General features: G+C 49.9%; 1 protein-coding gene across 2 annotated transcripts in view; it reads left to right on the plus strand.

The window, feature by feature from the left end:
- Nucleotides 1-18,263, plus strand: part of FMR1 (fragile X messenger ribonucleoprotein 1) — a 149,902-nt gene that overhangs the window by 66,530 nt on the left and 65,109 nt on the right. For both annotated transcript variants that reach the window (XM_075323782.1, XM_075323781.1), the window contains 3 exons: nucleotides 5,190-5,306; nucleotides 7,316-7,486; nucleotides 7,600-7,678. In XM_075323782.1, the coding sequence (XP_075179897.1) occupies nucleotides 5,190-5,306; nucleotides 7,316-7,486; nucleotides 7,600-7,678 (367 nt within the window). The remainder of the gene's footprint in view (nucleotides 1-5,189; nucleotides 5,307-7,315; nucleotides 7,487-7,599; nucleotides 7,679-18,263) is intronic.

Below are 18,263 nucleotides of genomic sequence, written 5' to 3' on the forward strand. Positions count from 1 at the left end.
CCGATGCTAGTGATTTCGCAGCGTGCAGAGTACCCCTAAGGCTACTTTCACATATCAGTTTATTTCCATCAGTCACAATCCGTTTTGTCACTGATGTGACAGATCAGTCGCAGATTGTGGTACAATTGATGCGACGGATCCCTGTAAAAAACGGATCAATTGTATCAGCTTTGGAGCCTTGCAATATGATTGGGTACATGCACGATAGACATCCATTATACCTCTTGTCGGATTACGGCGGAATCCTGCACCATAGACATCCATTATACCTCTTGTCAGATTACGGCGCAATCCTGCACCATAGACATCCATTATACCTCTTGTCGGATTACGGCGCAATCCTGCACCATAGACATCCATTATACCTCTTGTCGGATTACGGCGGAATCCTGCACCATAGACATCCATTATACCTCTTGTCGGATTACGGCGCAATCCTGCACCATAGACATCCATTATACCTCTTGTCGGATTACGGCGGAATCCTGCACCATAGACATCCATTATACCTCTTGTCGGATTACGGCGGAATCCTGCACCATAGACATCCATTATACCTCTTGTCGGATTACGGCGGAATCCTGCACCATAGACATCCATTATACCTCTTGTCGGATTACGGCGGAATCCTGCACCATAGACATCCATTATACCTCTTGTCAGATTACGGCGGAACCCTGTGCAGTGCGTCATTTCGACGCTCGGAAAAACATTAGATTGTGCGTTGCTTCCGCCCGATGGTCAGTCATTCCACGACTGATCAGTCGTGCGACGGATGCAACGCAGGGCCATCAGTCGCAATCCGTCGTTAATACAAGTCTATGGGGAAAAAAATGTTTTTTCTCAAAGCGACGGATTGTGACTGATGGAAAATGACGGAAATGTGAAAGTAGCTTAAGCCTTTCTGTAGTGGCGGTCAGCAAACCTGTGTCCTCCAGTCTTTCATTTGTCCTCTATCTCGCTAAACTAGCAAATGTACATCAAGAAGACTGGGGGAAAGAAGTATGCCTGCAGGATCACACTACACCACCTCTCATAATTACCATAATGAGATTGTTTTCCTTTTTGTGGTTATATACCGTATATACTGGCGTATAAGACGACTTTTTACCCCCTTAAAATAATGGCTACAGTGGGGGGTCGTCTTATACGCCGGATATACGGGGGGGGGGGGGTGTGTATGTACACTGCAGCGTCCAGGGGAGGTGGGGGCAGCAGCTCTGGAGCACAGGGGAACGCTGCGGCCTGCAGCCTTTGATCTCCTGCACCCGCTCATATAATATGCACAGCCGCTGTCCATCTCCAATGGTGCTGAAATCGCACGCAGTGAGGGGCTGGGGCAGCGGTGCATATTATATGAGCCTGCGTCCCAGTGTGATCGCACATGTCCCCCATGTGTTAGATTTGGCCCCCAGGCTGCTGCTCATTCTAAAATAAAAAAGCTTTACTTACCCCTCCCTGCAGCGTTTCTCCCCGTGTCCCTGCTTCCACTGATCAGGCAGGCAGAGAGCTCAGCCTGCTGTGCCGATCACATGACCGCACTGACAACCAGGAAGTGGAGGAACAGAAGCACGGAGCCAGACAGGAGGGAGCTCAGCGCTGGAGGAGATAAGGAAAGAGGGTTTTATTTTACTATGGGCAGCAGCCTAGGGGCCATATCTGACACAGGGGGACTTGTGCGATCTATAGGGGCCATGGGCAGCACTATGGGGGCGATATCTGACACAGGGGGACTTGTGCGATCTATATAGGGGCCATGGGCAGCACTATGGGGGAGATATCTGACACAGGGGGACTTGTGCGATCTATATAGGGGCCATGGGCAGCACTATGGGGGAGATATCTAACACAGGGGGACTTGTGCCCATTATGGGCCCCGGTGAGCTGCTTCTAACCCCCCAGATGTATGCCCTGCCAATCCCCCCCCCCCCCGCCGAGCCGCGGGTGCAGGCCCCACAGAGCAGCAGAGTTGTGTGTATTTGTCTGTATGTAGCAGAGTTGTATGTGTTTGTCTGTATGTAGCAGAGTTGTATGTGTTTGTCTGTATGTAGCAGAGTTGTATGTGTTTGTCTGTATGTAGCAGAGTTGTATGTGTTTGTCTGTATGTAGCAGAGTTGTATGTGTTTGTCTGTATGTAGCAGAGTTGTATGTGTTTGTCTGTATGTAGCAGAGTTGTATGTGTTTGTCTGTATGTAGCAGAGTTGCATGTGTTTGTCTGTATGTAGCAGAGTTGTGTGTGTTTGTCTGTTTGTAGCAGAGTTGTGTGTGTTTGTCTGTTTGTAGCAGAGTTGTGTGTGTTTGTCTGTTTGTAGCAGAGTTGTGTGTGTGTGTCTGTTTGTAGCAGAGTTGTGTGTGTCTGTTTGTAGCAGAGTGTAGTACCATTGTTTCAGTCCAGTTGTGGCTTTATACAGCAGGGAGGAGCATTCCTTGCTGTACTAAGTGAACATTGGAGCGATTGATCTGTCAATGGCCCTTTAAAAACATATTGTACGGCTCTCGCGGAATTAAAATTAACATGTTGCAATCAAAGCAGACTTTTTTTCATTTGGGAGCGGGGTAGTCTTATACAGTGAGTATATCCCAAATTCTATATTTTTAGGGCAGAAGTTGGGGGTCGTCTTATACGCCCAGTCGTCTTATACGCCGGCATATACGGTACTCTGTTCCCATATAGGCATTGAAGAAAGCCCTCAGGATCATAAGGTTTTTAACCTCTTCCCACTCCATGTTTATATCTGTAAAGGATGCTGAGAACGTTACTCCCTTACACATGTATATGGCCGTTTCGGCACATCAGTACAGAAGTTTTGATTGACAGCTGCTCTGATCCTGGATTGCTGGCTGATTAACCCCTTAGATGTTGCGAACAGTACTGATTATGGCAGATGAAAGGGAATCTTATCAACAGGCTTTTGCTACCTTAAGGTACTGTCACACATAACGAGATCGCTAGCGAGATCGCAGCTGAGTCACGGTTTCTGTCACGCAGTAGCGATCCCGTTAGTGATCTTGTTATGTCTGACACCTACCAGCGATCATCAGGCCCCTGCTGTGAGATCTCTAGTCGTTTGCGAATGGTCCAGGCCATTTTCTTCAAAGGCAATGTCCTGGACTGTGTGACAGGGTCACAGTGACTGCTGAGATCGTTATACAGGTCGCAACTGCGACCTGTATTGTTCTGCATCGTTGGTAAGTTGTGACTGTGTGACCTCTCACCAGCGACTTACCAGAGATCCCTATCAGGTCGTATCGTTTTTGGGATCACTGGTAAGTCGTTGTGTGTGACTGGGCCTTTATTTGAAAGCACCATGATGTAGACAGAGGCCCTGAGTTCAATTATGTATTACTTAGATTAGTGGCTGCAGCTGTTCTGACACAGTGATAGATTTTAGATTGTGCATGTAGCAGAGGTGGGAGAGCTGCCCCTGCCCACACCAGGCTTTCAGTGTACATTTCCATAGACAGAAGCTGCTAATCACAGAAGGGGCAGAGTCAGGCTATAACTGTTGTGCTGCTGAGACCCACTAATGATAAAGATAACAGGCTTAAGCTAAAGGCCCCGTCACACTAAGCAACATCGCTAGCAACATCGCTGCTAACGAACAACTTTTGTGACGTTGCTAGCGATGTTGCTGTGTGTGACATCCAGCAACAACCTGGCCCCTGCTGTGAGGTCGTTGGTTGTTGCTGAATGTCCTGGGCCATTTTTTAGTTGTTGCTGTCCCGCTGTGAAGCACAGATCGCTGTGTGTGACAGCGAGACAGCAACAACTAAATGTACAGGCAGCAGGGAGCCGGCATCTGCGGAGGCTGGTAACCACAGTAAACATCGGGTAACCAAGAAGCCCTGTCCTTGGTTACCCGATATTTACCTTTGATACGAGCCTCCGCCGCTCTCACTGTCAGTGCCGGCTCCTGCTCTGTGCACATGTAGCTGCAGGACACATCGGGTTAATTAACCCGATGTGTGCTGTAGCTAGGAGAGCAAGGAGCCAGTGCTAAGCATTGTGCGCTGCTCCCTGCTCTGTGCACATTTAGCTGCAGCACACATCGGGTAATTAACCCGATGTGTGCTGTAACTAGGAGAGCAAGGAGCCAGCGCTAAGCAGTGTGCGCTGCTCCCTGCACGTGTGGCTGGTCACTGGTTGCTGGTGAGCTCACCAGCAACTTGTGTAGTGACGCTCCAGCGATCCCTGCCAGGTCAGGTTGCTGGTGGGATCGCTGGAGCGTCGCAGTGTGACATCTCACCAGCAACCTCCTAGCAACTTACCAGCGATCCCTATCGTTGTTGGGATCGCTGGTAAGTTGCTTAGTGTGACTGCACCTTAACATTGCAGGTAAACAAAAAAAAAAAAAAAGACTGAGATAAGTGGCAGGGCTGAAATCTCTGTTTTAACACTTGCAGCATGCTGTCTTCAGGATACATTGCGTAAATCTGCTGACCGAGTCCCTTTAAGGGTACCGTCACACTTTAGCGACGCTCCAGTGATCCCACCAGCGATCTGACCTGGTTAGGATCGCTGGTGCGTTGCTACATGGTCGCTGGTGAGCTGTCAATCAGGCAGATCTCACCAGCGACCAGTGACCAGCCCCCAGCCAGCAGCGATGCGTGGAAGCAATGCTGCTCTTGGTAACTAAGGTAAATATCGGGTAACCAAATGCTTGGTTACCCGATATTTACCTTGGTTACCAACGCACACCGCTTAGCACTGGCTCCCTGCACTCATAGCCAGAGTACACATCGGGTTAATAAGCAAACCGCTTTGCTTATTTACCCGATGTGTAACTCCGGCTACGTGTGCAGGGAGCAGGGAGCCGGCACTGACAGCTGAGAGCGGCGGATGCTAGTAACCAAGGTAAATATCGGGTAACCAGGCGCTTGGTTACCCGATATTTACCTTTGTTACAGCTTACCGCAGGCTACCATAAGCCGGCTCCCTGCACATTCAGATCGTTGCTCTCTCGCTCATCTCTTGCATTGTAAATCCTGAGGCTGATTCTTATACGGACAGCCCGGGGCTCTCTTGCGTGAATGCCTGGTTTGACATACCTGTAATGTTTCATACACAAAAATGATAGTTACTAGAGTTTAAAAAAAAAAAAAAAGCCACAAGTGTATATGTATACGTGCACACATAAATACACATGTCTCAACCTTTACTTTTTCACATTCACTTCATTTCTTTATAGTCTGTCAATGAAGTTACTATTAAAAGGGCGAACATGTTGAGCGACATGCATTTCCGAAGCCTCCGGACAAAACTGTCTTTAATGCTGAGGAATGAAGAAGCCAGCAAGCAACTTGAAGTATGTACACTCCAACGTCCTTGCCACAATGCCGCCATTATTGTCACACTGAGGCCTCGGAAGGTGTTTTTAGTACAGTAATCTTTAGTCTACATTCACATCGGTGTTGTGAAGACCTTTATTTTGCTTTCTGTCATAGGAGCTGAAAAAAAATGAATTAATGCAGTGATCCTCTGCATTGCAGGTGCCTAAATTACCCGTTAATAAAATTGGGGTCTGTTGGGTACTGCCAAAGTGTCTGTAATTTTGTTTAAAATTGTACAAAATTACAAAGTGACACAACCTGCGACAAGTGGTTTTTTTTTTTCCAGCATATATGTGAACACAGCCTAAGGCTATGTGCGCACTGAGCGTTTTTGCGCATTTTTGTGGTGCGTTTTTGTACGGTTTGGGGCTCAAAACTGCATGACTTTGCTTTTTGCCTCCCCAGCAAAGTCTGACTTTTTATTTTTGCTGTTTGTGCACAACTTGTTTTTTTTTTAGCTGCATTTTTTAGCTAAAAAAAAAATGGACATGTCATTTCTTTCCTGCGTTTTTCACCCATGCAATGCATAGGCTAAACGCAGTGATCAAAAACGCACCGAAATGCGGTAAAAATGCGTATGTTTTTCACCAGTGCGGTTTTGCCGTGGGTGTGTTTTTTGTTTTTTTTTGTTTTTTTGTGCGTTTTTGCGTCCAAAAAACGCACAAACGCAGCGTAAACACACATAGCCTTAGGCCGGTTTTACATGCCTGTGAAATATTGACCTTGCTCTCAATATCCAGTCCCACCGCCAATGAGGCAGTATATCCGATTAGGGGACCCAGCAGTTTGGCAGGATATGTAAAACTGGCCTTCTGCTTAAAATTTGTGGATTTTTTTTTTTTTTGTTTCTTTTTAAATTATCATATTTTAGGACTAAAACTCATTTCTGCAAATTGATATCATTAAAAATTTTGCCGTTTAGCTTACGCAAGCTTTGTCCCAATTTTCCTGCACATTCAACTTTGATGTGGTCATCAATCAGCTGAGAAGATCTGAGAAATACACTGCTAAGAATTGTAAATTTCCCATCAGGTCATCAGAACGGGCTGTCTGACAGATTCTCCGTTCTCGTTCTGCCGTTAGCAATACATAGTAGAGCCCAAAGGCTGTAAAAGGTGCAAAATCTTTAATGAAATCCAATTACCAAAATGATTTTTAGCCCTAATTATATACATTTAAGTGAAAGGGAACCTATCACCAGATTTGGCGGTTGTAAGCTGCGGCCACCACCAGTGAGCTCTTATATACAGCATTCCAGAATCCTGTATATAAGAGGCCAGTGCGCTCTGTATAATGTAAAAAACACCTCTATAATACTCACCTAGGGGGCGGTCTGGACCGATGGGTGTCGCAGCTCTCCGGTCCGGCGCCTCCTCTCTGCACCGGTCGCCATCATCCGTCTACCCAACCCACTGTGGATGACCTCATCTACACAGGCCGGCATTGCGGTCCTATGCAGGCACCATTTGAGCTGCCCTGCTGAGAGCAGATCAAAGTACTGTAATGCGCAGGCGCTTAGAGTGGTTAAAGACCCCCAGCACATGCGCACTACAATACTTTGATCTACCCTCAGCAGGGCAGATCAAAGAGCGCCTGCGCAGGACCTCAGTGTCGTCCTGTGAGGATGGCATATGATGTTTCATTCACACTGGGTGGGTAGAAGGAGGCCAGCGACCGCCGCAGAGAGGAGGTGCCGGACCGGAGAGCTGTGACACCCATCGGACTGGACCGCCCCCTAGGTGAGTATACTACAGGTGTTTTTTACGCTCTACAATGTGGCCTGAACTCTTATATACAGTATTCTAGAACGCTGTATATAAGAGCCCGGTGGTGGCCGCAGCTTATAGTTGCCAAATCTGGTGACCAGTTCCCTTTAAAAAAAACCAAGTGTCTCCAAAGGTAACCAACCCCTTTAATGACCAAGTATAAAATCTGTTTCCCGGCGTGTTGTAGAAGAATACATGGCGTATTTGTGTCTTTGCAGAGCTCTCGGCAGCTAGCATCCAGGTTCCATGAGCAATTTATTGTACGGGAAGATCTGATGGGTTTAGCCATCGGCACCCACGGCGCAAACATACAACAAGCTAGGAAAGTTCCAGGGGTGACCGCTATTGATTTGGATGAAGACACTTGTACATTTCATATTTATGGTGAGGTAAGAGTTACACTGCTGGACATGGCTATAATCTGACAAACATGAGCGCAACCCCTAATAAATGGCCTCCGCTTCCGGTAACTCTGCTTTTCACATGATTCATTTTTCCTTAGGACCAAGATGCGGTAAAGAAAGCGAGGACATATCTAGAGTTTGCCGAAGATGTAATCCAAGTTCCTCGAAATTTAGTAGGTATGTAATAATAATTGTATTTATTTAGCGCCAACATTTTCCGCAGCCTTTTACAATTGACCATAAAGACAATGCAGAGTAGCGCATAGGTCATCAGTTATAGGAGTGAGGGCCCTGATCGTAAGCTCACAATCCATATGGAAACAGGGGGACTTGATAGGTAGAATGTACTTTTTCTTTGTCGCTCCATTGGGAGACCCAGACAATTGGGTGTATAGCTACTGCCTCCGGAGGCCACACAAAGTATTACACTTTAAAAAGTGTAACCCCTCCCCTCTGCCTATACACCCTCCCGTGCATCACGGGCCCATCAGTTTTATGCTTTGTGTTGAAGGAGGCTGACACTCACACAATGCTCCACATTTTAGTCAGCAGCAGCTGCTGATTATATCGGATGGAAGAAAAGAGGGCCCCTAACAGGGCCCCCGGCATGCTCCCTTCTCACCCCACTGAGTCGGCGGTGCTGTTAAGGTTGAGGTACCCATTGCGGGTACACAGGCTGGAGCCACATGCCGTTTTCCTTCCCCATCCCTTAGGGGCTCTGGGTGAAGTGGGATCCTAACCGGTCATGCAGGCACTGGGACCGGGCTCCCTCCGCAGCCCCTGGTGGTATCTGCCGGACAGGAGATGGAGTATCGTCAGGGACATGGCCCTGCATCTACAGGTACTCTGTGTCCCCTTTGGGACGGTGCATGAAGCACCTTGGCCTCAGACGCTGCAGCGACTGCGGTGTGATTTTTTTGACCGGGACTACCGCGCCGACCGTGCCTGTTTGCCGGCCGCGGTTTTTACTTTAGTCCCCGGCTTTTGCGGCCTAGTGTATTGAACTCCCGCCCCTGGGCCTGCCAGTCAGGGGGAAGGTGAGGGCTGGAGCACACTTCGCTGTCCTCCTCCCCCCTCACTGTTCACTATGGGGCGCAGAGTCCCGCACTTTTGTGGTTCCGCCCTCGGCTCCCTCCTCCCCTCGGAACGCCGGCAGCCATTGTTATATGGCATGATTCTGCCGGTGGAGATCTCAGAATGTGCTCACTGTTCGGCAGCACTGCAGCTCTAGGAGAGGGGGTTCATAACCGGTCGCCATGCACTGGGACCGGGCTCCATCCGCAGCCCCTGGGGGATTCTGACGGACAGGAGACAGGACATCATCAGGGACAGAGCCCTGCATCCATAAGGTACTCTGTGTCCCCTTTGGGGGACGCTGCATACAGCACCTGGGTTACAAACGCCGCAGCGGTTGCTGTGTGGTTTGTGAGACCGGGACTACCGCGCCGACCGCCCGGCTCTTGCGGCCTAGTACCATATACTCCCGTTCCCAGGCCTGCCAGTCAGGGGTAACGACGGGACGGCCGACGGGACGTCGGCAGTGAGGGCTGGAGCATACTTGGTATCCCCCTCCCCCCTCACTGTGCACTGTGGGGCACCATTTCCCCAATCGGGTGCTGGCCCCCCTTAGGTGCCGAAGTGTGTGTATATATATATATATATATATATATATATATATATATATATATATATATATAGTATATGATTTCACTGTTCGGCAGCACTATTTGCTTTTGGCTATATACCCTCGCTGATTACTAAGAGGTGACATCAGCAGGTCGTCCGCAAACAGTAAGGGTGCCAAGGCACAGGCTTTCTTTGCAACCTGTACCTCTTGTGCGGCTATATTGCCGGCAGGTTCCACCTATCATTGCAAATGCTTGGCCCCTGGGGCACTCACTCAGCCGGAGCCTCTGGCACGGGTGGGACCCTCGGCTCAGGTGGTACCACCGGTTTCCACTGCACAGATGGCAGGGACAGAGTTTGCACGTTTGACTGAGCAACTCTCTGAGTCATTCCATGGCCCAGTCTATGAACAGAGGGGCTGCTAAGCTGGAAGCTTTGCAGTCCAGAACGGTAACACAGGGCCAGGGAGCTGTGAGTTCATCGCCCCCAGGCCCCTCTGGGTCGGTATAACAAGGGGCTCCTGGGGTAACACCCAGATCCCACGGTGAGAACTCCGACACGGACCGCGGCCTCACACAGGCTAACCGGGCTCGCTGGGAACCTTCCACGACTTCACTGTCGTAGTTAAGGATGAAGCGGAGGTCGCAGCTCAGGGCTCTGAACCTAACGTTGCGCTCAATCTGGATACACCTGAAGGGGACGCCATAGTAAACGACCTTATAGCGTCCGTCAACCAGGTGCTAGACCTCTCTTCCCCATCTTCTCCTATGGAGGAGTCGGCTTCACAGCGGGAGAAACACCAGTTTAGGTTTCCCAAATGTACACGGAGTGCGTTTTTTTCGATCACTCTAACTTCAGAGAGGCTGTCCAGAAGCACAGAACTTTCCGGACAAGCGCTTTACTAAGCGCCTTAATGACACACGTTACCTTTTTCCCCCCTGACGTAGTTAAGGGTTGGGCTCAGTGTCACAGGGTGGATCCTCCAGTCTCCAGACTGGCGGCTAGATCCGTAGTATTAGTGGCAGATGGTTCATCTCTCATGGATGCCACTGACAGGCAAATAAAGCTTATGATGAAATCCATCTTTGAAGCCATAGGCGCATCTCTTGCTCCGGCCTTCGCAGCCGTGAGGGCTCTCCAAGCTATCTCAGCTTCTCTGGCTGAGATTAATGCGGTCGCACGTATCTCTGCCCCGCAGGTTGTGTCCTTGGGCTTCTCAAGCGTCCCAGCCCTACTCGTCCAAAGACCACCGGAGGCACCGTCTCCAAGGCGGCCTCCTCATGACTTTCGGCCGCCCCAAACCGCATCCTCGGTCGGTGGCAGGCTCTCCCGCTTTTGCGACGCCTGGGGCCACATGTCCAAGACCGATGGGTGAGAGACATTCTGTCTCACGGTTACAGGATAGAGTTCAGCTCTCGTCCTCCGACTCGTTTTTTTCAGAACCTCTCCGCCCCCCGAACGGACCGTTGCGCTTTTCAGGCGGTGGACACTCTGACAACAGAAGGAGTGGTGATCCCCGTTCCCCTCAGGAACGCGGTCGCGGTTTTTACTCCAATCTGTTCGTGGTGCCAAAAAAGGACGGCTCATTCCGTTCCGTTTTGGACCTCAAATTGCTCAACAAACATGTGACAACCAGGCGGTTTCGCATGGAATCCCTCCGATCTGTCATCGCTTCGATGTCCCAAGGAGACTTCCTAGCATCAATCGACATCACAGATGCCTATCTCCATGGCAGATCGCTCAAGGGCATCAACGCTTCCTGCGTTTCGCCATCGGAGACGAACACCTTCAGTTTGTGGCACTGTCTTTCGGCCTGGCGACAGACCCACGGGTCTTCACCAAGGTCATGGCATCCGTCGTAGCGATCCTACACTCTCAGGGCCACTCGGTGATCCCTTACCCAGACGTTCTCCTAGTCAAAGCACCCTCTTGGGTGGCTTGTTAACACAGTCTGACTGTTGCTCTGGAGACTCTCCAGAGGTTTCGGGTGGATCATCAATTTTCCAAAGTCAAAATTGTCTCCGACCCAGTCACTGACGTACCTCAGGATGGAGTTTCATACTCTCTCAGCGATGGCCAAGCTGCCGCTGGACAAACAGCGGTCGCTGCAGACAGGGGTGCAATCCCTTCTTCGGGCCCAGTCGCACCCCTTGAGGCGCCTCATGCACTTCCTGGGGAAGATGGTGGCAGCAATGGAGGCAGTTCCATTTGCGCAATTTCATCTGCGTCCTCTCCAATAGGACATTCTCAGCAAATGGGACAAGAGGCCGACGTCCTTAGACAGGAACGTCTCTCTGTCTCTGGAAGCCAAGACCTCACTTCAGTGGTGGCTTCTCCCCACTTCTCTGTCGAAAGGAAAATCCTTTCTGCCCCCATCCTGGGCTGTGGTCACGACGGACGTGAGCCTGTCAGGATGGGGAACGTTTTTTCTCCACCACAAGGCTCAGGGAACCTGGACTCTGACAGAGTCCTCCCTTCAGATCAATGTTCTGGGGATAAGGGCAGTGTATCTAGCCCTCAAGGCGTTCCATCGGTGGCTCGAGGGCAGGCAGATCCGCATACAGTCGGACAACGCCACGGCGGTTGCGTACATCAACCACCAGGGCGGCACTCGCAGTCGTCCAGCCTTCCAAGAAGTCCGGCGGATTCTGCTGTGGGCGGAGGCCACAGCCTCCACCATCTCCGCGGTTCACATTCCGGGCGTAGAAAACTGGGAAGCAGACTTCCTCAGTCGCCAGGGCATGGACGCGGGAGAATGGTCTCTCCACCCGGACGTGTTTCAAGAGATCGTTTGCCGCTGGGGAACACCGGACGTCGATCTCATGGCGTCTCGGCACAACAACAAGGTCCCGGCATTCATGGCACGGTCTCAGGACCACAGAGCTCTGGCGGCGGACGCCTTAGTTCAGGATTGGTCGCAGTTTCAACTGCCTTATGTATTCCCTCCTCGGGCAATGCTGCCCAGAGTGTTGCGCAAGATTAGGTCCAAATAAGAAATAACGTTTGGAACTCCATTCTATGTCTGTTTTCGTTTGGGAACCCTCCCCACACACACCTATTGCCAATCCACATCGTATATATAGCCTGGGTCTCAGCTTCCCTACACGGTAAGTTTTTTAACTGAATGAGAGGACACACACAAGCTAGGGACCCCAACGTAGAGAAATACTTTGGCGTAGTGTTGGGGCTCTATTGCATTGATCAATTCAGTAGCTAAATTTCTCTTTATTCATATATTCATGGCAGTAATGCAGGTTCCATTTTTCACATTTCATCCTTACATATAGCTATTGAATTTTTCATGTCAGTATTCACACAGCAGTTTCTGCTATTTCATGTATTCCCCTTACATAGTCACTGGTGTGCATACCTTATCTCCCCATAGCGCAAGATCAGGTCTGACTGCCGCCGCGCCATTCTTGTCGCTCCAGATTGGCCGAGGCGGTCGTGGTACCCCGATCTGTGGCATCTCACGGTGGGGCAACCGTGGGCGCTCCCAGACCGACCAGACTTGCTATCTCAAGGGCCATTTTTCCATCTGAATTCTGCGGCCCTCAACCTGACTGTGTGGCCACTATGAGACAGGCCAGGAAACCAACGTCAGCCAAGATCTGTCACAGAACTTGGAGGATCTTCTTAGCCTGGTGCTCTGAGAGGGGGTTTACCCCCTGGCCGTTTGCCTTACCCAGTTTTCTTTCCCTCCTTCAATCGGGATTGGACAAGGGTTGTCTCTCAGCTCTCTCTAAGGTCAAGTCTCGGCGCTTTCCGTGTTTTTTCAGAAGCGTCTAGCCAGGCTTCCGCAGGTCCGCACGTTCCTGCAGGGAGTTTGCCACATAGTCCCACCTTACAAGCGTCCGCTGGAACCCTGGGATCTCAACATGGTTCTACAGGCTCTTCAAAAACCACCTTTTGAGCCGCTGTGGGATGTCTCTCTATCACGTCTTTCGCAGAAGGTGGCATTTCTATTGGCGGTTACTTCACTCCGTAGAGTGTCAGAGCTTGCAGCGCTGTCATGTAAAGGCCTTTTCCTGGTATTTCACCAGGATAATGTGGTTCTGCGTCCGGTCCCGGACTTTCTCCCTAAGGTGGTGTCCACTTTTCATCTCAATCAGGATATCTCCTTACCTTCATTTTGCTCTCATCCAATTCACCAATATGAAAAGGATTTGCATTTGTTAGATCTAGTGAGAGCACTCCGGATCTACGTGTCTCGCACGGCGCCATTGCGCCGCTCTGATGCGCTCTTTGTCCTTGTCGCTGTCCAGCGTAAGGGGTCGCAGGCTTCCAAGTCAACCTTGGCTCGGTGGATCAAGGAACCGATTTTTGAAGCCTGCCGTTCTTCTGGGCTTCCGATTCCTTCAGGGCTGAAAGCCCATTCTACCGGAGCCGTGGGTGCGTCCTGGGCATTGCGGCACCAGGCTACGGCTCAGCAGGTGTGTCAGGCGGCTACCTGGTCAAGTCTGCACACTTTCACGAAACACTATCAGGTGCATGCCTATGCTTCGGCAGATGCCAGCCTAGGTAGGCGAGTCCTTCAGGCGGCGGTTGCCCACCTGTAAGAGGGGGCCGTTGTTTCGGCTCTTTTTATCGAGGTATTCTTTTACCCACCCAGGGACTGCTTTTGGACGTCCCAATTGTCTGGGTCTCCCAATGGAGCGACAAAGAAGAAGGGAATTTTGTTTACTTACCGTAAACCTTTTCTTCTAGCTCCTATTGGGAGACCCAGCACCCGCCCCTGTTCCCTTCGGGCTGTTTGTTCTTTTGTGTACACATGTTGTTCATGTTGAATTGTTCTTTTGGTTCATGGTTTCAGTTCTCCGAACATCCTTCGGATTGAATTTACCTTACACCAATTTATAAGTTTCCTCCTTCCTGCTTTGGCACCAAAACTGATGGGCCCGTGATGCACGGGAGGGTGTATAGGCAGAGGGGAGGGGTTACACTTTTTAAAGTGTAATACTTTGTGTGGCCTCCGGAGGCAGTAGCTATACACCCAATTGTCTGGGTCTCCCAATAGGAGCTAGAAGAAAAGGAATTTACGGTAAGTAAACAAAATTCCCTTCTTCTGTATGGTCCACCTTCATGAGGTTTTCATATGAAGCGCCATGATCCGGTCATCAGCCAGTATCTGTCTAAGTACAGTTACCACGTGCTATTGGGTGCATAGAGGATGTGGCTATATATGAATAGGAGGGATAAGATTCTGAGGAACAATTTAGTTGGGGGGAAGAGGAGAAAGTTGATTACTGAAGTGAGATGTTAGGCCTGTCTAAAGAAATGGCAATCTGGTCCCTGTAATGTGATCACAATGACCTGATTGCTGCCATGATGACCCCGGGTTATTGAGCTACAGAGAGCCTCACACACCATGCCGGATGCATTGTAGTGATCGAGCACTGCAGTGGATTATATCTGCAGGGAAAAAATACAGAAAGAATTGACACACTGCTTCTTTTTTCAACACCAAAATCTGCAAGGAAAAAAGAAGCAACGTGCACTGCAAGTCAGGATTCTCATAAACTTTGCTGGGATGCATTTTTTTCCTTGCAGTATTGATTAAAATTGCAAGAAAAGACGCATATAAATACGCAACATGTGCACATGACCTTATGTGGGGGCTAGGTATTAATTGGATTGTCTGGGGTAGTATATTCCAGAAAACCGCCCCAGCATGAGAGAACTCTTGGAGAAAGAAGTGGGAGCTGTGGATTATGGAGGATGTTAGTCTTAGATCATTTGCAGAACGGACAGCACAGGTAGGGTGAAAGACAGAGATGAAGGTGGAGATGTAGGGCAGTGCAAAACTGTGGGGAGGTTTCTGGGTATAGCGGTAAGTTTATATTGTATTCTGTGGCGGATGGGTAACCAGTTTAATGACTGGCACAAGGTGGAGGCGTCAGTGTAGCAGCTGGACAGAAATATGATCCCGGCTGCTGCATTCATGGCGGATTGGAGAGGAGAAAGTTTAGTAATGTATGTAAGTTTTTAGCTTGCAGCATTAAAGGGCAAGTAAACTGTAGTCATCCATGTGCTCAGGGTGACAGTAGTGGTCAGTGATGAACTTTGTGACACCGCTGCTGTTATTTAACAATGACACCTTTCATTCAGTACATCGTAAGGCGGCCAGTTGTTTATTTTCATCTTGCTTAGGCGGGCTTTGCACGTTGCGACATCGCAGGTGCGATGTCGGTGGGGTCAAATTGAAAGTGACGCACATCCGGCATCGCATGTGACATCGCAATGTGTAAAGCCTAGATGATACAATTAACGAGCGCAAAAGCGTCGTAATCGTATCATCGGTGCAGCGTCGGCGTAATCTATAATTACGCTGACGCGACGGTCCGATGTTGTTCCTCTCTCCTGCGGCAGCACACATCGCTGTGTGTGAAGTCGCAGGAGCGAGGAACATCACCTACCGGCGTCACCGCGGCTCCGTCGGCTATGCGGAAGGAAGGAGGTGGGCGGGATGTTTACATCCTGCTCCTCTCCGCCCCTCCGCTTTTATTGGCCGCCTGCCGTATGACGTCGCAGTGACGCCGCACGATCCGCCCCCTTAATAAGGAGACGGGTCGCCGGCCAGAGCGACGGTCGCAGGGCAGGTGAGTCCATGTAAAGCTGCCGTAGCGATAATGTTCGCTACGGCAGCTATCACAAGGATATCGCAGCTGCGACAGGGGCGGGGACTATCGCGTGCGACATCGCAGCATCGGCTTGCGATGTCGCAACGTGCAAAGCCCGCCTTAGGCTGGTTTCACACATCCATTTTTTCGCCGTCAGGCACGATCCGACAAAAAAACTGATCCAACGGATCCAGCGAAAAAACGGATCCGTCGCATCAGTTTTTTTCCATACATTCCTTCTGTTTTTTGACGGATCCGTTGTGATACTGAGCATGCTCAGTTCAAAAAAACTGAACCGTCGTTGGATTCCGTCAAATGTCGGATGACGACTGATCCGGCACCCATAGGCTTCCATTATACAACATGCCGGATGCGGCATGGTCCAGTTTTTTGCCGGAGACAAAAAATGCTGCATCCTGCTTCCTTTCCGGCAGCCGGATGAACAAATTTCGCTGGATCCGGCGGACGCCACATGCAACGCAAGGCCATCCCGCACAATCCAGCGCTAATACAAGTCAATGGGGAATAAAACAAAGTCGGCGCCGGATCTGTTTTATCCGCATTTCGCCGGATTGTGACTGACGGCAAAAACCGGATGTGTGAAAGCAGCCTTAAGGCTACTTTACACACTACGATATCGGTCCCGATATCGCTAGTGTGGGTATCCGCCCCCATCTGTTGCGCGACACGGGCATATCGCTGCCCGTGCCGCACAACATCGCCCAGAGCCGTCACACATACTTACCTGTCCGGCGACGTCGCTGTGACCGGCGAACCGCCTCCTTTCTAAGGGGGCGGTCCGTGCGGCGTCACAGCGACGTCACTGAAACGTCACTGAACCGCCGCCCAATCGCAGCGGAGGGGCGGAGATGAGCGGGACGTAACATCCCGCCCACCTCCTTCCTTCCGCATAGTGGCCGGGAGGCAGGTAGGGAGAGCTTCCTCGCTCCTGCGGCGTCACACGCAGCGATGTGTGCTGCCGCAGGAACGACGAACAAACTCGTTACTGCTGAAGTAACGATAATTGGGAATGGACCCCCGTGTCGCCGATTAGCGATTTTGCACTGTTTTGCAACGATGCAAAATCGCTTATCGGTGTCACACGCAACGGCATCGCTAATGCGGCCGGATGTGCGTCACAAAATCCGTGACCCCAACGACTCCGCATTAGCGATGTCGCAGCGTGTAAAGCCCGCTTTAGTGAAACTCATGCAGCCAACGTTTTGGCCACTAGGTGGCAGTCTGCAGCACACAGTTGTGTGTAATGAAAACAAGCATTTCAGTTTATTACAAATAATTTTTAAAGGGATTGTCTATTCACACCAGATCCATAGGTCATGAATATAAGATTGGTCAGAGTCATTGGAACTTCACATAAACATTAAACTCGTCACAAATAGAAGCAAGATGTGTAGAAACACCTTCCAGATCCAGTGACACAGGAAGATGGAGGAGGATGAGCTGGTGTCCATCTGTGCACAGGTCATGAGTACGGATGGTGTGAACGGACAACCCCTTTAAGGTTTTCCTATGTGCGGGGGTAGTCTGGCTTTGCTCACATCTGCATCAGGAGATGAGAAGGACAAGTGACATCCTATGTACTAATACTTGAGGGTTACGTTTGTGATCTGCCCTTGCCGTACACTTGTCCTCTACTATGTGTAGGCGTGATATCACTGGCCCTGCTCACCTCACAATGCCAAAGAGAGCAGCTCTAAAATACCTCTTTAACCCCTTCACGACAATGGACTGATATATCCGTCATGGAGCATGTCCCGTTAAGCCCCGCCCCCTCCCGCGGGCAGGCGTCGGCGGTCGGCGCACACATCAGTTGTTTTCAACATCTGACGTGTGTGTGCTAGCCGCGGGTGGAATCGCTTCCACCCGTGGCCATTAACCCCTTAAATCTCGCTGCCAAAGTCTGGCAGCAAGATCTAAATGCGCTCGGCCATGTTTTTTACTTACCGCCGCCCCCACTGGAAGTCACGTGCGTGATCACGTGACTATCGGTGGTTGCCATCGTAGCACAGGGTCATGTGATGACGCCTGCAGCTATGATGTTTCACTTTCGTTTTCCCTCGGCCGAGAGCAGAGGGAAAAACAAAGTGACTGTATCTGCTGTTTACAGCGGTATAGCTGTGATCAGCAGATAGATAATAGCGATCGGATTGCTGATCGCTATAGCCCCCTAGGGGGACTAGTAAAATAAAAAAAACAGTAAAAAAAAAAAAGTTTTAAAAAAGAAAAAACAAAAAACCTAAAAGTTCAAATCACCCCCCTTTCCCCCCATTGAAAATTAAAGGGTTAAAAAATAAATAAATATACACATATTTGGTATCGCCGCGTTCAGAAATGCCTGATCTATCAAAATATAAAATCAATTAATCTGATTGGTAAACGGCGTAGTGGCAAAAAAATTCCAAACGCCAAAATTACGTTTTTTGGTCGCCGCAAGTTTTACGCAAAATGTAATAACAGACGATCAAAACGTAGCATCTGCGCAAAAATGGTACCAT

The sequence above is a fragment of the Anomaloglossus baeobatrachus genome, chromosome 9 (assembly GCF_048569485.1).
Source record: "Anomaloglossus baeobatrachus isolate aAnoBae1 chromosome 9, aAnoBae1.hap1, whole genome shotgun sequence".
Lineage (NCBI taxonomy): Eukaryota > Metazoa > Chordata > Amphibia > Anura > Aromobatidae > Anomaloglossus > Anomaloglossus baeobatrachus.